Raw genomic sequence first — 22,131 nt, forward strand, 5'->3', positions numbered from 1 at the left:
AAAAAAAAAAAAAAAAAAAAAAAAAAAAAAACACCAGCCTTCCTATATACCAGTAACAACCATACTGAGAAAAAAAAAATCAGGAAACAATCTCATTAACAATAGCCTCAAAATATAAAATACATTAGAAGAGCCCTAACCAATGAAATGAAAGTCGTCTATAAGGAAAACTTTAAAAACCTGAAGAATGAAATTGAAGCCACTCTAAGATGAAAAGCCCTCTCGTGCATGGATTGGAAAAATCATGCTGTGAAAATAGCCTTCCAAAATCAAGCTAGAGAGTCAATGTAATCTCAATCAAAGTTCCAGTGACAGAAACAGAAAAATCAATCTGAAAAATCATATGAGAGCACAGAAAATGCCAGATAGTCAAAGCAATCCTTTGCAAAAAGAACACTTGTAAAGGAGTCAATATGCTTGACTTCAAGATACACTGCAGAGCCACAGTAGTAAGAATAGCATGGTGCTGACACAAAAGCAGCATGGAGACTTATGGAACAGAATAGAGGGCCCAGATACAGGATGCTCTAGTCTAAACACACAATAAGAAATTTGACAGAATTGCCAAAAAATATACATTGGAGAAAACATAGCATCTTCAACACATGGGTGCCGGGAAAACTGAATTACTACATACACCAGAAAGAAACTGAATCTTGTATGGTTCAGGAGTCTGACGGAGGTGGAGGAGATGTGGTAAGAGGATGGATGTCCCCCTAGGACAGCAGGCTGCTCAGGGTAGCTTGGCTCGGCCCAGGGGCTCAGCCAGCAGGGAAGATGGGTGAGGGAAAGAAAGCTAACTGTATGGAGTCTCAGGTCTGATAGAGATCAGGAAGAAGCAGCAGGAAAATGGAGGTACCCCTAGGATAGCAGGCTGCTCAGGGTGACCTTAGCTGTGACTCACTACATTGGGGATATGGAACCTGAAGAGGCCAGCCTCCTGTGGCCAGGCAGGAACCCCAGTGGAGTAATAGATACACCAACCCACCCACAAAACTTTCAACCCAAAATTTATCCTGTCTACAAGAAATCCAGGCACAGAGGATGGAGGTAAGAAATTTAAGACACGTCCCTGAAAAAGGGAGGAGAGACATCTTAGTGGAAGAAGATAAAAGAACACGTGTAACAGAAGGGGTGGATATACCGAGCAACTAAGGCTTAAGCAGCAGGGATGGCAGAGAGGAAGAAATGAGGACTGTGTGAACCAGATAAAGGATGCAGGAAACACTGGTGGAAACCCACTATTTTGAAAGCTAATTTTAAATTATATTTAAAAAGAAGGAATGTGTGTTTGAATACAGGGGTGATCAATGCTATTCCTAGAGGACACAGGTTATCAAATGAAAAGGGACGCAGGCTACTTCCCTACAAGTAATTGGTCAGAAAGGTCCAAGAGGCCCCCAAACCAGACAGGCTATTACCATTATCCAGGATGCCCACCAGAACCCACTTCTGAAGATGCCATACATTATTGGTTGTGGGACACAGAGAAACCAAACTTCAACTGACCTAAAACCTGCCTGCCAGTGGATGACCTTCACCGTGGTGGAAGGTGCACGGGGAGCTTCAGGCAGACAAACAGTACCAAGGGTCTTTCTCAGCCCCGGACACCACACACCACAATAAGCCACCTGCCAGTCAACACATGCCGACCAGTACAGCAGTGGCAGGACCATTATGGGGGTCAGGTGTGAGGCTTGCACGCCTAACACTATAAACCTGGTCAAAAGGCTACTTCTGGGAAGGTTCTGGGGTCACGGGGGAGTGTCTGCACACAGGTTTGTGCTGCCCTGAATCATGGCAGGGGACTCTTCTTGTAGAAGGCAGCAATGAATACAAAGTTGTAATTATAGCTGGTCATGCTGAGAATAGTGGTCATGATACAAATCCTAGCTGCAGCAATGTATCATCCCTACTGCTGCAGCAATGTATCATCCCTACTCGCTGCAGCAATGTATCATCCCTACTCGCTGCAGCAATGTATCATCCCTACTCGCTGCAGCAATGTATCATCCCTACTTGTAGCCTGAGGTTGAAAAACACTGTACAAGTGGGGGAGGAAACAACGTGAGAGGCAGAGGACGAGAAAGAGTACTGTGAAACACTGTCTTCTGGCTATGACATGGCTATCACTCTCATGAACCAATAACAGCTGCATTACATGCACACACACATATACACTTACATACACACTCTCACACACACACACTCACATACACACATACACACTCAAACTCACATACACACACACGCACACACTCACATACACACTTACATACACACTCACACACACACACACACTCAAAATTCCAGCACAAAAAGGAGAAGAGCCCACAGGGCCTACACAGCCCTAGCTCAGGAGCTACTGGCATGTAGCCGCTGCTGGGGAAGGGAGGGGATGGGTATCTTCTGCTAGGGTGTGGTAATCAGTAGGTAGCCCACGCTCCAGAGACTGGATGGCCCACATCCGTGCACAAACAGGCAGCACTAATGGATTCCATGTATTTTTTTAAGAGGAGGAGGACATAATGGCATGAAGCTAGGAGAGAATTGAGCTGGAGAGGGTACCTCAACAATAAGAGTTTTGGCTCTCTATATAGCACGTGTTCAAGGTCCCAGCACTAGGGAGACAGACCCAGGAGAATGGCTACTGTAAGCAAGGGTTGGTTCATCAGGCAACTGTTCTTGGAATCCTTCAGTCTAACCCCAACAGCACTGAACCTAGCAAGATGTCTGTTCGTGTCCTCATACTCTTTTGGTCTGTTGACTGCATTGCAGATGATGCAGTTAATAAACTGTACCTGCAAAGCTGTCTGGTAGGACTAAATGAAAAAAGTGCACCTCTCACTGCTATATTTCAGAGAATAACAAACAAGGCTTCCTATTTTGAAAACCCAGACATCAGTAACCCAGACTTAGGAGATACTGCTCTGGAGCTGGAGAGGTGAGAGAGCAGTTAGCAGCTCTTGCCCTTCTTTTAGAGGACCCAGGTTCAGCTCTCAGCACCCACACTGAGCGGCTCACAGCTGCCTGAAACTTCAGCTCCAGGGTATTTTATGCCCTCCTGAGTACCTGCACACATGTAATATGCCCTACACAAACAGACAGACAGACAACAGACAAACAGTCTCTCTCTCTCTCTCTCTCTCTCTCTCTCTCTCTCTCTCTCTCTCTCTCACACACACACACACACACACACACACACACACACACACTGATCAACACTATCATACTAAGAGACAGAAAAGGCTCAGTTACTCACGATGCTCCTGAATTCATGATACAGCTCTTTGCTCCACAGAAACACTCTCTCCCATCATCATGATTCATTCCAAGGTTATGTCCCAATTCATGAGCAACAATTGATGCAAATGTCTCCACAGTGATTTGCCCAAACTGTACAAATATAGGAAGGTGCAATTAGACAATGTTTTCCATGTCAGATTATTTCTTTGTCAAAAGGCAATCTGTCTACTACAATGCCAACTCTATGTCAGTCTAAGTGTCCAGTGCCAGCCCTATATGCAACACTCTAATAAGAATCCAGAGTGACTCATGTGCTGATAATCAGGCATCAACAGACCATTCCCTGTAGCTTGTGACAAAGCAAACTGATTTCTTTAAAATGGAACCTATTTCCTCATTCATAAAAAAATACTATGCTAGTTAATTTTGTGGTCATTCTGACACACCTGGAAAGAGGGGCCCTTCAACTGAAGAACTGTTTGGATTGCATATGTCTATGAGGCATCTTCTTGTTTATCAATGGATCCACAAGGGCCAGCCACTGTGGGTAGTTCCAGGCATGGGGTCCTGGCTACGTAAGGAAGCTACCTGTGCATTAGCCAGAGAGCCAGCACACTGCAATCCTGGGTAGTTTCTGCTGTTCTGAGTCTGTGCCCTAACTTCCCTGAATGATGTACCTGAAGTGAAAGCCAACTAAACCCTTCCTCCTCTGAGCTGCTTTTGGTCATGGTGCTTATCACAGCAACAGAAAAGAAAACTTGGAGAGATAAGAACATGTAGTAAATACTAAAAATTTTACCTAGTCTCTAGAGAAAAGAACACATATGCTACTACTACTGTATCCTTCCTAACATACAAACTTCTACTGTAAGGATCGGAGGAGCGCTGAGTCAACAGAGGCTGTGGACTGTCCTAATGCCTATCTCCAAAACTGTGCGGAAAGAACAACATACCACATTAATCCCACCTGCGTGGCTCCTTGAACATACTGTTCCTACATACGCCATTCCTGCTGTTCCACCAAAGCCTTTCTTCCTAAATGAAAATGTAAAGTAATAAGATGTAGTTGAGGAAAAAGAAACATATTAGTCCTGTTTCTACAGTTAATCGTAACCATATTGGCAAAACCTACAGAAAGTAGAAGAAAAATGACAAAAATAAATAGCACTTTATTTTGAGAGCATGAGGTTAGTATTACAAACATAATCTTTTGAAAATGATGATGTCTTTGTATACAAAAGCCACATTCGGGTTGTTCATTGGTGGTGGTGATCTATTGGGTTAAAAATATTTCTAAAACTGTATTATATGTATTTATCTAAAAACTGTTAATCAAGAATGACAACAACACAATAAATATTTTCACAAGGGATTACCTTCAAATTTGTAAAAAGAAACAACTTCTATGCCCAGAATTTTATACCTAGCCAAACTGTCTAAGATGGTTATAAAACACTAGGGGGGAAAAAAAAAACTTCAGATGTGAGTTAGGATAATCAGAGTTCAAAGTGAGATGATCTTTAAACTCTATGCTAATTCTGTGAAAATGTCTTCAGCAAGAAATCAAAGCCGGGCAGTGGTGACACACACCTTTAATCCCAGCACTTGGGGGCAGAAGCAGGCAGATTTCTAAGTTCGAGGCCAGCCTGGTCTACAGAGTGAGTTCCAGGACAGCCAGGGCTACACAGAAAAACCCTGTCTTGAAAAACCAAAAAAAAAAAAAAAAAAAGAAATCAAATATTTTTCCTTGTATATAATCTTTCACAAAAAATAATTATAAAATATGCTGTAACAAGATGAGAAAAGAAGAAAGACATGGGGTAAAGACAGGAACAAGTCAGACACAAATGCTTCTACCTGTAAGAGAATGTAATAACACTGCAACTAAAGTAGCAAAAAGTCACTGTTCTGATCACTCCATTCATAGCACTTTCTTAAAGCACTTACAAAACCAACTGTGCACTGTCATGTCTCCGACGCGTTATAAGAACCTTTTCCCGCCACTGAACGAAGTTGGCCAACACATCTCCAGCTCCTCCAATTATACTGATAGGATTTCTATCTGTCCAAATTTCTAGTCCAACCAACACAATTCGAATGTTTAACATGATGTACATCTGGGGAAGAAACAGAAATAAGATGAATACATAAATTATATTAAGAACATGAGACAAAATGGGGAGTTGGCTATGACAGACCTCAGTTTTCAAGCTGGTCTTGAATTTTCTGTGTTACTAAGGATGACTTTGAACCTCTGTCAGTCACTTGAGTCTTGGGATTACAGATGTGTGTCACCACATCCAGTGGAAAAAAAAAATACTTTTAAAATACTTATGAAGGAATATAGCCAATAAAATTAAAAACAGGATTCCCTTCCCCAGAATGAAAATCTATCCTTTGCCCAGCAAGGACAGAGAACTAAGATTCAAATTCCATCTTATTCCCACTATAAAATCTGACAAACAGAGAAACTTAAAAGTTTTGAATAAATTTTATGACAAGACTTTCCTTTTTCAGTCTGTTTCTGTGTCTATGTGTCTCTATTTCTGTCTCTCTATATATCACACACACACACCACCACCAGCAGCAGCAGCAGCAGTATTATTAAAAACACTATTCCTTCAAATGAGGAAAGCAAAGGTCCATTCATAATCCTCAGTGCACCTTCCCCATGTACTCTGAAGATATGGCAGACACTGACGGACATGAAACATGTTGTTCTGCTCCCTTTAGCTACATCTCTGATTTATTTTTAAACATTATTTGAAAACTTGCAGAACAAACATTTATATACCTGACAGAGCTCAAAAATAACACATTTTGAATTCTGCTCTGAGACTGTGTGAGGGCAAGCACAGAAGAGAAATACAACTTACGCTATCCAGGTAGTTAGCTAAGCGAATCATCTCTTCTCTCACGGCTGTCTGGTTCCGTCCCATCATGTCATACTGAAAGACGAAGGAGGGAAAGCATGATCACATGCAAAGAAAGACACCTGCAATGCCTACACTGAAGAGCAAACCCCAAGGATTTCCTCCGAACCAAAAAAGGAGGCACCCAGACACCGACCAGCATTTCAAATGAACCGATTCCACTGTGGTGGTTTGAATGAGGAATGTTGCCCATCGTCTCCGGCGTCTGAACGCTTGGTCCTGGGGCTGTTTGGGGATGTTAGGCAGTGGGGACTTGCTGGAGGAAGTATGTCACTGGAGGCGAGGTGATCTCCATATGTAAAATCCTCTCCTCATTTCCAGTTCGCTCTCTCTGCTTTGATTGCCAGTAGAGATGTGAGCTCTCAGCTCCGAGCTCCAGCCACCATGCCTACCACCTGCTGCCATGCCATCTCCACCACGATGGATCTAACCCTCAGGAACCATGAACCAAAATATACACCCCTTCCGCAAGGTACCTTAGCCTGGGTGCTTCAACCCACAAGTAACTAACACACTAAGGGACACACTTAGCAGTAATCAGGAGGGAAGGAAGAATAATGCGTTCAAGTCCTACTTTCCTTAGAATGCATGTAACTTTAGAATAAATCTTCTTCTCAATGTTATTTTCACTGATTTTAATGCAAAGTATTCTCAAATGTTCACAAAGGTATAATCTTAAACAAAAATCTTAGATAAAAGAATGAAAAACTAATAAATTTCCTAATCTTTTATCTCTTAGGCTAATGACATCAACAATAAACTATTTCTAGACCCTACTCGAAAGTAATAATGAGAGATTAGTTGAGGATCACTAGTTCAAAACTTGTATGTGGTTAGAGAAAGATATAGAGAAAGAAATTTTACCATGTTAAACAAAATATTTTATGCATCCTATTTTTCTATATCTGGCTAAATTAGCATGTCTATTTTAATGTTATTTTAAATAACCTACTTGCTAACAAAAAAAATCTTACAGAGTTTGTGACTTCACTCCATGACAAAGGTCTTAAAAACAGACTCTGTGGTTGCAACTGTTCAGCAGACCCTGTATTTAACAGAGCTTGGTGAGAACGGGACCGCTTTTATTCTGAACCATTTCATATATGAAAATAACCAGTCTATCTGGAGAGAATGATAGAGAAAAACACTTTAATCTCTATTTTTGCCACTTGTCCAAGACATTCTACACAACTTTGCGAATGCAGCTGGAGCAGGTTCATACTGGCTCTCCTTGCCCTGTTCTTCTACCACTGGGGTCATAACACACCAAGTGTATGTGTGGCTCTGACTAAGCAGGGCTCTTACCAACCTACACACAGTCAGAGACTTTAAAAACCAGGAATAATGATCTTCAAAATGTTCTCTATGGCTTACAAAAAAAAGACCTGCCAATGAAATAGTTTCTATAAATAGTTTTTCATACAAACAGAAAAGATAAAAGTTGCCCAGGACATTTCCAATAATCTATGTGTTAAATTATTTAGGAGCCACATCAGAAACTGATTATCCTGTAGTAGCTGAAGACGCAGTATCTCTAAGTAAAGCAGTAGCTTGGTCTTTAAGGACAAATATAGAAAGTGCTGTTGCTCTCCTGTACCCTGAAAATACCAAGTGCTCTAAAGCAGGCCAGGCCCAGCCCCCGCCTGAGGGTAAGGAGGCGCTTTCCGGAGCACAAGGTGAACCCACCTCAGGAGCCAGCCGCAGCCACAGCCTGTAAGTAATCTGAAAAGCTCTCAGGACCCTAAGTGGCTGTGTGACAGACAAATCCAGCATTAGGCAGTCACCACAAAGAGCAGGGTGCCCTGTCTCCTTTAGGTTTATGGAGAAAGCTAAAGGGCCATGAGTGCACGCCCATACTTCCAGGACTAGGGAGACTTGGGCCAGAAGATTAGGGGCTCAAGACATAGTAAGACCCTATTGATAACTTAATCAATTAATTAATGCACAATTTTGGTTGACATAACTATTCTCTTTGTATTTCCTTTGTAAGTTACTTCTCAACTGCTTTTTCATGCAAAAGGGAAAAGAAGCCAGCAATTCCTACCCTTTCCTTGTCTACAACAATGAACAGCTCCACATAGCGGGTCTGGAGTAGGACAGCTCTTCTTCTCTGTTAAAACACAAGCACCAGAAAGCGGAAAGGGTTAGAGGACCAGACACGCTCTGTATGAGTAACAGTCAGACCTAAGCTAGTCATGGGATTTCACACCCATAAACACTACAAACTGTTTTACTTAGCAGAGCTATGTAAATAAAACAAAAAAGTGTTGGCTGCTATTTTAAGAGCTCTAAAGATAAAATGGGTGTCTATGTCTTCAAAGCAGCAGTATTGCTGGGTTGCTTTCTTTTTAATTAAAATACATATACATACAAATTTTAATGAAAATGTGATTACCGTGGTAATCCTGAACCCTGAAAGGGAAAGGTGGAGGGTCGCCAGTATACAAACATGGCTTCTGTCCAACCTTTTAAGACATTCATATAAAAGAGAATAAGCAAACACCTAACAGCTTTCCAACTGTTGACAAGTTTAGGGAAGAAAAGGTGATGAAGTAATGTCATGTCAGGTGTCAGCTGATTTAAAAATACACCTTACGCCAGCACCATGGGAAAGACCTCTTAATCAAACCTCAAAGGTTTTTGAGGAAAGACCTCAAAAACAAACAAACAAAACAAAGCAAAAACAAAAACCCTGCATCATCCATCATGTGCCATGTGGTGCGCCACACTGCCTGCCATCCATGGCAGAGGAGAAGCCTGTAGCTGAGTTAAGCCGGCCCAGGGAGCCATAACAGGCCTACATCCTGAGCATCCAGGGCACTTGTAAGGAGCCTCCACAGCAGGGGCCTGAATGTCCTTGAATGCTGTCTGAGGTAATTATCTTAAATTCAAATAGCTATATCTCTGTCTGTCTCTGTCTCCCTCCCTCCCTCCATTTCTCCCTCCCTTCTCCCCTCTCTCCTTCTATCCTTCCCTCCCCTGTCTCTCTTTCTTTCTTTCTCTCTCTCTCCCTTTCTCCCCTGTCTCTGTCTCTCTGTGTCTCCCTCCCTCCATCCCTCCCTCTTTCTGCCCCTAGAGCCTGAGATATCTGAATGAAACCTTCTCTGTTCTGAGCAAGAGTGTAATGACTACACAAACAACTAATAGGATCATTGCCTAAGATTTAAGCCCTTAAAATTCAGACTGCCCAGGCTGGAGAGATGGCTCAGCAGTTATGACTGCTCTTCCAGAGGTCTTGAGTTCAATCCCCAGCTATGTTGGCTCACAACCATCTGTAATAAGATTCAATACCCTCCTTTGATGTGTCTGAAGACAGTAACATCATACTCACATACATAAAGCAAGTAAATAAATCTTTAAAAAAATATTTTCAGACTGCCCTCCTCTCAGTCACCAGAACTACACATTCTCATCTTCTCATGCCGTGGGTCTGAACACAACAGATGTAGCTGGAGAAAGACACGGCCTGAGCCCAGAAGAGTCTACTGCTCCTTACACGCAGCAGGTGAGCCACACTCAGATGCTCTTCCTCATCCCCCTGCGTGGCTTCCTTCTCTGCGTCCCTGTTAGAGACTGCACATCTCAGAGGCTCCTGGTGGACATCATCCATTGGGTAAAATATGTGCTCAAAGTGTGAGCTGTTGTGCAGTGGTTCAATTCCAAAACTGGCATTCTCCAAATGCAGCAATCCTCTAAACATTGGGGTGACACAAATCATTGTTAAGGAAAAAGAAATATAGGACATGAATCAGAAACTGAATTTAGGTCCTAGTTTCTAAACACAGAGGGAGCTATAGCGCAGTGCAGAGTCCAGCACATGCAAAGGTCAGCTTTTGACCCTCCGCTTGCTTAGCTCCGACAGGAGGCTGCAGAGCAGCTGAGAGGGAAGGCTGGACCTGGCACCAGAATCTGAGCCCAGAGTGCCTTTTCTACGAGCCCAGAACTCTCAGCAGGTGACTTATCCTCTGCCTTAGTGCACAATCTACCCAGAACTGTTCTCATTAAATTATTCAAGATGCAGAAAATACTTAAGACTACTGCCTGGCACATAGTAACCATTTAGGAGTCGTTTCTTCAATGAAGACATGGGAGCCATCAAGTATAGCTGATGAAAGGGATGAAAAGTTGTATCTATTAGTTCAACAGACTGTGCAATCGACCAACCAGGATCTTTCCGCAACAACAACAGCAATACTATAACTTCACTGGCAAGGGACAGGATTTCACTAACCCTTGTTTGCTTTTCTGAATATGATAACAGTAAGACCTTTTTATGTCACTGTGAGAATTGCATGAAATAATACAGAAGAAAAATTTACAAAGTACTATAGAAATTTAAAATGTATTTTGTTTCAGATAGCAAATTTTTTGTAGTCTCAAAAAAAAAAAAGAAAAAGAAAAAGAAAAAGTACTCCTCCCATTGGATATTATACTTGGTCAATTACTAGGCATTCCTAGACAAATATCCCAAGAATAGCTGAAGCATAGCTGGAAAGGTATTTAGTAACACGAAAGGAATCCAACTCAGCTAAACACCAGAGGACTCAGCTTGGAACACAGAGGGCATGGGAGGGCAGGAGTGAGGGCAGAAAAGCAGGAGTCCTTACCTGAGTCCGAAGCAGGCACTCACAGCAACTGCGGAATTCTGCACTCCCTCCACATAGCCTCGATAATGACAATGGTTCTAAAAGAAAAACACACATGCTCTTCAAATACTGCCAGGCTGCTCAAAACCATCCAGACACTGCAATCCTGAAGTTGATAACCTACAAAACACCACCGAAGGCATGCTTCGGACTATCTGGACATGATCTGCTATCACCTGAACAAGTACACAGAGGTTGCCAGCGACAATAGCCCTCCCCGTGACCTTTCAGCCCAGAAACAGAACAGTTAACATTTTAAGTCACAGCTGGCCCAGGGAAAGTCAACAGGCAACTGAGGAAGGACCTTGCTGAGGACTGAGAAGGCTCCACGGGGAGTGAGGCATTTTGCATAGGAGATGGTTGTCAGCATCCTGTAAGTTTCTCTCCTCTCCCAGAGGCATATTAGTTACAATAACATATTATGTAGCTATCTCATAAGGACTAAGTGCCTTTACCCTTAATTTTGGGCAAGAAAGTAACTAGCTAAAAATGCAAAAGTCGGTATCACTCAACAACAGAAAAACTTCTGAGCACCATGACATTTTGCTACCTGTAAGAGACCCAAAACACCATACTAGAAAGTCACGGCTAGGAATTCCTACCCTAGCAGACATGAAGAGGCACATCAGGCCCAGTGAGTAAACAGGATGGCACTGACATCCGGGCCTACAAGCAAGTCTGTCAACAGACCCATGGACATACAGTGGTACACCTACCAGCACATCTGAGCACACTGGGCAAAAGCCTGCTATCCACTGAAGAGACACATGGAAAAGAGTAAAATCTGTATTATATAAGAACAAATTCCAGATGTATCAAAAATCAAAATGGGAAAACTGAAAGCATATGAAATGTTCAAGAAAATGTGAGTAAGTATCTCTAACCTAGGTAGATGGCTAGAGAGAAAACCTCCCTGCCTATCACTCAAAACCTGGGTGCATTCAGCATGGTGATCCCTCAAGAGACTGAAGCAGGAGGAGGCAGAGTTCCAGGACACACAGTTAGACTCCACCCCCAAAGTAATAAGAGTAAAAAGAATATCTAAGTGCAATTAAAGAAAAAAACTAAACACCTTTACTATATTAAAAACTATAAGCATCTACATGAAGAGATATATATAAACATAAGGCCCTCAGAAGAAGGAAGAAAAACCAGAAGGAAATATGTGTACGTTCCATAACAAAGAGTTACTATTCTTACATAGAAAGATCTCTTAAGTCAGCCATTCTCAGCCTATGGGTCATGACCCCTTTGGGGATCAAACAACCCTTTACAGGGGTCCTATATCAGATATCCTGCATATCAGATATTTACATTATGACTCATACCAGTAACAACTTTATAATTATGAAGTAGCAATGAAATGAGGATCTATATTAAAGGGTTGCAGCATTAGGAAGGCTGAGAACCATTGTCTTAAATACTGACAAAGGACAGAAGGTCTACAAAAGCTCTCACATGTATGGAAAGAAAGAATCCCTGAATCTATGCCCACACACAAAGCGAACATGATCACATGACAGCCCTCATGGTAACAACAGCTCTGAAGCAGATGCTAAACCCTGGAACTAAATAACAAAAACTTAAAGAGTGGAGGGGTTTACACAACTCTAAATTTAAAAGTTAAAATAGTACCTTTTTCAGTAGTAACCTTCCAGAGGAAAATCCCAGAAGCCAAACCCTTACCTAGTTATTGACCCCTGTTAACAATTATACAGCAGGACTCTGGGTGGAATATATCACCGATACAACACACTGAGAACAGCAAAGCTGGCCAGTCCTAACAGGTGACCCTGCAATCTAACAAGCCGATGACATTTGCTTAATAACCTGACTTTATTAAGTATTTCCACAGCACTCAATTTAGCTCTGCTGCAGTTACCTTATCTATGTGACCAGATCTGCCAAGAAAGAGCCAATACCTTCACTTGTACTAAAATGTCATTGCTCAGAGATGATGTATGGGATGAGAACCTGCAGTCTGTCAACACACTGGGGCAAAGCTCTGCTGTCCCACACTCTTGCTCTCTGTTCGGTCCACAGAGGCACGGGAACAAACCCCTGCCTGATCTAAGGCCAGTGGACTTTGTCCCAGGTCGCTGCGTGCTCTCCAAGCCTGCACGGCTCTCCTACACGTTAGTTACTGCTCCCAGGATGCTCCTAATGTGAGTCTCGAGAGCACATCAGGCTAGCTGTGTAGGCTAGCTGTGACCATATTGACTCTGCGGTCCTTCCCCTTCGTGTGTTAATAAGCCTGCATTTGTTTAATAATCTCTGTCAGATCAGTCCATCAAACGTTCAAAGAACGGAGAGTAATTCTCCCTTCCCCAGCATTACTCCTCAAAAACACAAGTCATGTTTGTAAGTTTACAAAAGTGGCAGTCATACTACAAGGCTGCCGTAAAGAACTGCCTAGAGTATGCTATGTCAAAGTACACAACTGGAAACACAAGAGCACAGTAAAGCAGACCGACTACAGACCATGCCACGAGCCCAGGGCCCAGGTAGCCTCGAGCAATCTGCCCACAGACTTAGAGCATCCATGCATTAAGAGCTAGCTGTGAGCTTTTCCACGGGGTCCCAAGACAATCCCAAATCCTCAGTTATCACAATCTGAGGGCCTATTTCACACAGCAACTCATGTGCTCATTCTTCTTATTATTAAAAAATGGCCTTGTGACAATCAGAAAACAGCTTTATGAATTGCTTCAATCTTAAAAGAAGTAGAATCCTAGAGGAAAACATTTAAAGTTTATGAATGTATAAGCTAAACTATAGCATACGTTATTATGCAGTGGTATGTTATTATGACAAGGGACAATCTAGCTACATGCAAAGAAATGGGAGCATCGAAGTTTTACTTTGTATTCCAAATCTACAGACACACTTTTACTTACCTAAACAATGCTAAATAACCAAGAAATAATTGAAATACTGCATATTCATACCTGATATTTTTCAAACATCTATCAAAATACTACCAATCTATAAAACTCAAATTATTGAAGTTTCTATACAGTTGAAATCTATTTTTGCAATTTTAAGCAGATAGTATCTCAGTAGTGAATAATAGTTGTATTTATTTATAAATTGCCAGACTGTCTCTTGTAAACACTCAAGTATTATTTACTTAGTAACTCTGAGAAGTCATGACTGCTATTTCCACGTTAGAGAGAAGATACCAAAGTACAAACAGGTTGCTACAACTTCTCCAGACAATGAACCAGAGCCAGGATTCAAGCTTAACAGTGTCGGAATGGAGAAGACTCTAAGAAGGAGCAGTAACAGCTCAGGTGACATCACATGTGGTCTGTGGCTTCTTACCACAGAAGTCTCTGGATGGTTGAAAAAACAGATTATGGTTTATCTGGAACATGCTGCAATGTGAATGTAATCTCTTCTGAGCTTTCTATTAAACAATGCTCACATTCTAAGATAAAGGAACCAGATAGCAGACTAGAAATAGACAGGGTGAAGTCGGCACTTCCTTAGGTTTTTGTGTAGTGCATCCTGCTCACTTGAAGGATTCTACTGACACACATGATTCCATGTAGCCAGGCAGCACAAAGTTCAAGTGAAATAGTACAATCGATGGGAATAAAGACTTCTCATAAAAACGATTGAAAAAAAAAATGTGTACTGTGTAAGCACCTAGGGGATTATAAAACCGCCCTCCTCCTGAGCAAAGCTGGAAATGTTTACACTCCGAGGAGAAAAGACACTGCAAGGCCAAGCTCGGCTGCCAACTGGAGACTCTAGTCCAGCTCTATCCCTGAGTGTTGTGTTCCCTGAGACAGAGAGGAGCACACCTCCTCAGGAATGCCAGCAAGAACATCAGAACATCAGAATACTTAAAAACAAGCAAGTGAATAACAAAAGGAAAATATGCCTTTAAATAATAATATTTTACCAAAACAGTAAAACCTTCAGTCTTCAAGACATCACCACCACCTACTACCTCACCACCCCACACTACCACTCCACTACCTCACCACCCTACCACCCCACCACCCCACACTACCCACCACCCAACACTACCACCCCACCCCACCACCCCATCTTTTAAACACAAATTCTAACTACTAAGTACAGGAGAGCTGTCCAGTAAAGAGCAGTCTCCTCCAGAGGCATCTTGTAAGGATACAGAAGGTGTCTGCTGGGACGAACAACAGGGCATCTGAGAAGAACACACTTTATATATGCTGGCTTTAAATTCTCAAAGTATCAAGAAGAAAATAAAGTACCTGTACGTTGGGATGGTCAGAGAGTAGGGAGCCTTCCTCATCGTAGGTATAAACTACAAAATCGTTAGGTAAAATGTCTCTGGAAGAGGAATAAAACAAACCATTTAAATGTACCCAGCATCGACGGCCTAGGGTACAGCTCATAAGATTTTATTCCCAGAAGAGAGGGGCAGAAATAAGTTTTTAAAAGCCTTTTATGTGATCCATTTTTTTTTCTTAAAGAAAGAGCTACTATAAAACTAAAAGCTAATCAACAGACTCAAGCCTGAAACACCAGCTGACTGATGTAAAGATGCGACTTGCTCTCTTGGCACAAAATGTCCACTGGTAGCAACAGTACTCTTAACTTTTTCTGCTATAACTCACAAGAAAATAACAAATTGGGCTGCCTGACACTACCATATTTATATAAGAAAAATAAGTATTTCCTATTCTTTCCTACCAAGTACTATATAAACAAGAAACATTCACTGTTTTAACCTACTTATGAAGACAAATGTCTGCTGTCAACTGATAGAGGACATGTTTCCCTCTCACACCAAGAGAACAGTTGTGTAAGCAGGGCAAAGCAAGGCTTTCTCACTATTCGCAGTAGCTCAGAGTTGATCTCCGGGCCTTGTGGAAAGCCAGGGCTTCAGAGCGCACTGTGCTTGTGAAAGTTAGAACAGCCAGAGGACGCCCAGGACGACTGTCCATCCTGTTCAGAGATGGACAGACTGAGGGCTTCCCCCAGTCCCACTGCTCCCCTGACTGAATTTAGCTCCATGTCCACTGTAGTGAAAGCCTTGGTGAAACTGTCTCTGCTCCCTTGAATACAAGAAGCCTTGTGGTGGCAATCCCTTGTGACCAAGAGAAGACCCTGGAATACTTGAACCTCAGAGTCCTGAGTTTTCTTTCTCCTGTATGCTGTGTCTCTGTCATGTCTTCTGGGAAAAGTATTCAGACAAGCTTATGGAACCAAGTCTTTCCATAAGCTGACCCCATTGGGGCACTGGCAGCTATCCCAGACACACACACACACACACACACTCACACACATGTGCGCGCGCACACACACACACACAAACACACACACATACACACGCACGCGCGCACACACACATGCGTGCACACACACGCACACACACACACGCGCACACACTCACATACATACCCTTCATATACACATACTCACGCACGCACACACACACTCACATACATACCCTTCATACACACATATACACTCCCACACATGCCCTACCCTTTTACACACTCACACACACATACGCTCTCATATACACATTTATACACACCCTTCGCACACACATATACACACTCACTCATACATACTTCATTCTCCCTACAGGTGAATCTGGGGCTCAGCGGTTAAGAGCACTGACTGCTCTTCCAGAGGTCCTGAGTTCAACTCCCAGCAACCACATGGTGGCTCACAACCATCTGTAATGGGATCTGATGGTGTATCTGAAGATAGCTACAGTGTACTCATATACATAAAATAAATACATAAATCGTTTTTTTAAAAAGGTGAATCTGAAAAGAATTAAGCTCTAGGCATCTGCCTCCACCCTGCACATTTCTACAGAAGTTACAGCCTGCCAGCTCCGGCCTAAATCCTCATGGGCTTCAGCTACAGGCCCACCACTGTGCCGCGGAGTCAGCAAAACTGAATCTGCTGATTCCAGAGCTCAGGCTCCACTAAGCAACATCTACTTAGAAAAGAAATCAATATACTGCTGAGGGAAAAACATAATTAAAAATGCAAAGTAAATGAACTTTCTTACGTGTTTCTTTCCAAGTGAATAATATGCTGTTTTCCTTGGGCCTGGATGACGTAAGAGATCTACATGAACAAAGAAGGAAGAAAGCAATGATAAAACACAACCTCGTAACTTACTCTTCGACATATCCAAGAGGTAGGAAAGTTCATCCTAAATTAAAACAACTTGGCACTGACTGCAACTGTTTGTAGACTGTATTCTTAAGTAATAGATATTCTATTCATCTCTGTCTCTTTAGTATCTGATCATGGATACTTGCCTATAGGTGTGTCTACTCTTTTTAAATTTGTTTTAGATCTATTTATTTTATCTTGTATGGGTCTCTGTAAACTCCACAGCCAGCAGAATGTCAATCTTCAAGAGGCAAGAAGGAAGTCTGGTCCAACATGACTGGGGAGTTGGTATTGGCTCAAGCTTGCAGTCTGATACCTGGTAGTTTATTTCATGCATATTTAAGGACAGCATGGTTTGGGCAAAGGATTCCTGGTGATAATTAACTCCATCACACACACACACACACACACACACACACACACACACATACACACACACAAAAGCTTAAGACATGACTACCTGGAAACTCTTTGTAAAGTAACATGTGACATCGTTCATGAAGACGGGTTGTAAAGATAGGCTACATGTGTTACCTTGGGGGCCTATGGGAGGACCCGGTATGGTGGCAGTCATACAGAGAGAAAGGTCATGAGGGAGGCCAGTAACTACCTGCACCCCTAGCCTACGTCTAACATTCCTGGTTTCCCCGATGCTTATCTATGAGCACACAGATTTCTGTGCCTCCTACGTTATTTTACATGTATGAGTGCTTTGCCAGCACGTCTGTATGTGTACCACATGTGTGTCAGGTGCCCCTGCAATTCAGAAGAAGTCATATACAAGGGCCTGGTCCCAAAGACAGCATTACTGGGAGGTGCAGAGGGCCTACATGCACAGTTCCCCCAATAATGGAACAGCACCCAATCTCCTTAGAGTTCAATTATTCATTTTGTAATGTTTCAAATCAGCATATAGGGTATTTGATATTAAAGCTCAATTTTGAATATAAGTATTCCCAAGCATTAGCATGCTATCCTTGAATAGTCTATCACGAACCAAGTAAAGATTATCTTCATTGTCAGAGGGAAGCCGCTGCCCATCAGCAGAGTCCCAACTCAACTACAGAATTCCACACCCCTTGTTCTGCTGTGTTTGGGTGTTTTGACCTTAAAAACAGAGATGCTAGAGCTCACTGTCATTGTTAGAATACTGTCCGCTGGATCCCAATGCCACAAGGTGATGCGTGTAATAATTACTCCCCACACCAACCACTGTACAAGGATCACCTTCCATTAAGAAAAGCAACTGGAAGTTTATTATATTCATAGTTCTCAAGATATGACTTACCTGCTTTGAATTGGGCCTCGGAGCTTCTCTTCTTTCTCTATTTAATCTCCAAGGAGTTATAATTTCATAAGAAGAAAGATGGACGGTCTGTTCAAAGTCTGCAGCAAAAAGAACAACAAATAAAGCAAAGTGAACCTCCACAGTACCAGAATACTGGAAATAAAAACTTAGTGTTTGGATGGGTGCAGTAGACATGTAATGGACATTTTAATAATCTCAGCACTTGGGAGGCAGAGGCAGGAGGATCTCTGAGAGTTCCAGGCCAGCCTGGTCTACATAGTGACTTCTAGGATGGTTAGAGCTACATAATGAGACCCCCATCTTAAAAAAAACAAAAACAAAAACAAACAAGCCAAAAAAAACAAAACCTAAGTGTTTAAATCACTGAAAAACTTACCTGATACTCATGTGATTTCTTTTTAATTTTCATATTTGTTCTTATTATTCTATTTTATGAGTCTTTTGCCTACATATATGTCTGTTTACTACCATGTGCATGCATGGTACCCACAGAGGTCGGAGGACAGAGGAAGATGTCAAATCCACTGGAAGTGGAGCTACAGACAGCTGTGAACCACCATATGGATGTTGGGAACTGAATCTGGGTCCTTTGGAAGAGCAGCCAATGCTCTTAACCAATGTGCCATCTCTCCAGCCCCTTGAATGATGTTCATATATAATCCTCAAAAATACTTACTGAAAGATGCCAGTCTGAACTGTGTGTGTGTGTGTGTCTGTAAAACAATATTTTCAAACATTATGTATCTGTATATTCTCGCCATTTTTCTCAAAATAAATCTGTCTTAAACTCTTAGGCACAAACAAAAGAACATGAGATTTAGTACAGGGGAGTGTCATGCTAGAGCTCAGGTGCATGAACCCTCTCTCCCTTCCTCCCTCCTATGCATCTTGAATGACCCCTAAGAGCTGGACAGTGTTGATAAGAAGGATAAGATGCTTTCAGTATCTAACAGGTTGACTCTAGTATATCCTAACAAGTACCAACTGTCTCATCTGAAGGAACTACACAAGCCCATCAGAAAGACATTTTACACAAAATCTATTAACAGTTAAGAACTCCAGTCATACAGCCTGAGATTCTAAAGCTCTGGGATTTGTGACAAGATAAACACAGTACCATTGTTGGGCACTGACACTAAGTCCCACATGATCAAAAGTAAGCCCATATCCAAGAAAAATATGACAAGCATTGGGGGAGCAGGAAGGTGGAGTGGATATGGGAGGATTGGGGGGGAGAATATGATAAAAAACAAAAAACAAAAAACAAAAAAAACGCCGGGAAGTGGTGGCACTCACCTTTAATCCTAGCACCTGGGAGGCAGAGGCAGGTGGATTTCTGAGTTCGAGGCCAGCCTGGTCTACAGAGTGAGTTCCAGGACAGCCAGGGCTACACAGAGAAACCCTGTCTCGAAAAACAAAACAAAAACAAAAAACAAACAAACAAAAAACAACAACAACAATAAAACCTTTTTAAAGCAAACTAGCCTGAAGCCAGGTGTGGTAGGACAAATTTATAATCCCAGCACTCTGGGGAGGTGGGTATAGTAAGGGCACAAGTTCAAAGTCAGCCTCAGCCACAAAGTTGTTTGAAGCCAGCCTGAGCTAAATGCCCTATCTTAAAAGGGGGGAGGAGAACACGTTTTTTCTCAACTTCCTGATGTGACTCATTATTTCAAAGAAAAAGTTGAAGTAATTCACTACAGACAAGAACAAATATGCTGACAGAACCACTGTCACAGGAGAGAGAGGCTAAGCCACAGGCAAGAAAATTAAAATATTTTCATTACAGTGAACACACAGAGGGGAAAAAATGAAACACTTCAAAAGAACAAAACTTAAGGTTCTAATGGGCAGTCAGATATTTCAAGAGCTCTGGCTAAAGCAGTTCATGTGACTGCATACGGTCTTGGCCTACCAAGTGCTCTGTCTTCTGGGGAACCTTTTACCGGATGGCTACAGTGGATAATAAGAAAATAGAGGGTAGGCCAGGCATAGTGATACACGCCTTTAGTCCCAGCACTGGGAGGCAGAGGCAGGCAGAGTTCTGTGAGTTCAAGGCCAGCCTGGTCTCCACAGAGAGTTCTAGGACAGCCAGGGCTCCAGAGTGAGATCCTAGTTTTTGTTTTGGTTTTGGTTTTTTGGGGTTTTTTGGTTGGTTGGTTGGTTGGGTTTTTGTTTGTTTGTTTGGTTGGTTTGTTTTGTTTTGTTTTTTTGGTTTTGGTTGGTTGGTTGATTTTCTTTTAAGGTATGATGTTCACTGGTTTCCATTTTAAAAGAATTTTTTTGTTGTTCTTGTTTTATAGTTTTGTAAAACAAATGTCACAATCAATTGTGTTTTTTTTTTAAGGTTTCAAAATTAAAGTACCTTGAGAGAACCTACGTGTAGTACTTGTTATTCTGACACTGACTTCTATCAAAGACTGAGGGATTCCACCTTCTCCATCAAACCCATGCACAAAAAGCCACCTAACAAAGATTCCGAAAGTCATTCAAAAATAATATATACTAACTACATGGGAATCCTCGTTCCTATTTTTTTTTTTTCAGAATTCCAGTCTTATCTCTGGTTTCTTTCCTATCTCCTGTTCATACCCTGCATGGATCTTTCTCTAATTCATACTTCCTGTGGGAGCCAAAACATCATTTCTCTCATCTTACTGTAAAGGAAATGCATCTAACCTTCATAACACTGGCGCTGTGGGCTGGAAACCCCTTGGTTGTGGGTCATCCTGTGCATCCTGTGGGGGTACTGTGGCACTCCTCGATCCTACTCTCCCAAACGCGGCTAGTCTGACAGCCAGAGTGTCCCAAACACCTGAGGGTGTGGTATATAGTATTGCCTCCAATTAAAAGCCAACTCTTGTGAGTGTTTTGTTGTTTTGTTTTTTGTTTTTGTTTTGTGGATGGGGGTGGGTGGTCACAAGGGTGGGGAGGTAGACCTGGGAGGACTGGGAAGTGAGTGTCATGGGTGTATATGATGTGAAAGTCCAAATAGTTAATAAAAATATTATGTTTAAAAAAAAAAAAAAAACACTGGGAATGCCAGGTGCGGTGGTTTAAGCTTTTAATCCCAGAACTCAGGAGGCAGAGGGAGATGAATCTGTGAGTTTGAGGCCAGCCTAGTCTATATAGCAAGTTCCAGAACAGCCAGGGCTATGAAGTCAGAGACTGTCTCAAATGTTTTGGCCTTTTTAGTTAAAATTAAAACACCAGGAATGAACATTCATGATGAAAGTAAAGATCTTAATAAACTGTAGTGCATACAAATGTTGATATTAGAATTTGAGAGAATAAGTATACTGTTAAAAATAATGACACTAGGGGACATAAACTGAAGAAAAACCAAAGTTGAACCAGGAACTTACTCTGAGACTTAGTAAATGAAAGAGTGTTATCAGTTCTTTACTCCCCTGACTTCTCAGGTCTTCTTATGCATTTCCAAGGAAATCTAAGCAACTGTGGTAGAGAAAAATATCTTTTAAAGAATGCTACCTAATTACAAGACAAACAAACAGGAGTGCCAGGCTGTGGTGAACCTTTCTTCTTTCCTTCCTGCTTATTACCTAGACAAATAGCCACCTTCCTGTACTTTCTCTGTAGAAGATAAACCTTCCACATTCAGGTTGAGTGAGATAATCCTTTGCCTCAAGTACTGAAGGGAAATGACTGTAATTAGAACCTAACTGCTCTTGCCAACTACCTATCCTCACCTAGTCACAGGACTAATCCCAAATGAATGTATTTCCGCCACTACCTCCTTCAAGCCCAGGGTTTGATGCAATTTCTGCTACTGTGTTGTATATTGTTACATGTCTTAAGACTTATGCATCATTATTTACCCATCTTTAAAAAAAAAAAAAAA

At 41.9% G+C, this 22,131-nt stretch overlaps 1 protein-coding gene across 1 annotated transcript in view; it reads right to left on the reverse strand.

Annotated features, from left to right (window-relative positions):
- Positions 1–22,131, reverse strand: part of Adam9 (ADAM metallopeptidase domain 9) — a 65,024-nt gene that overhangs the window by 37,539 nt on the left and 5,354 nt on the right. The window contains exons 2-11 of the mRNA XM_031339325.1: positions 18,249–18,346; positions 16,851–16,909; positions 15,070–15,148; positions 10,787–10,863; positions 9,676–9,871; positions 8,224–8,289; positions 6,123–6,194; positions 5,194–5,363; positions 4,200–4,281; positions 3,263–3,396 (exon numbers count right to left, since the gene is read on the reverse strand). Of these exons, the coding sequence (XP_031195185.1) occupies positions 3,263–3,396; positions 4,200–4,281; positions 5,194–5,363; positions 6,123–6,194; positions 8,224–8,289; positions 9,676–9,871; positions 10,787–10,863; positions 15,070–15,148; positions 16,851–16,909; positions 18,249–18,346 (1,033 nt within the window). The remainder of the gene's footprint in view (positions 1–3,262; positions 3,397–4,199; positions 4,282–5,193; positions 5,364–6,122; positions 6,195–8,223; positions 8,290–9,675; positions 9,872–10,786; positions 10,864–15,069; positions 15,149–16,850; positions 16,910–18,248; positions 18,347–22,131) is intronic.

Source organism: Mastomys coucha, unplaced genomic scaffold (genome assembly GCF_008632895.1).
Source record: "Mastomys coucha isolate ucsf_1 unplaced genomic scaffold, UCSF_Mcou_1 pScaffold22, whole genome shotgun sequence".
In the NCBI taxonomy this organism is placed as follows: Eukaryota; Metazoa; Chordata; class Mammalia; order Rodentia; family Muridae; genus Mastomys; species Mastomys coucha.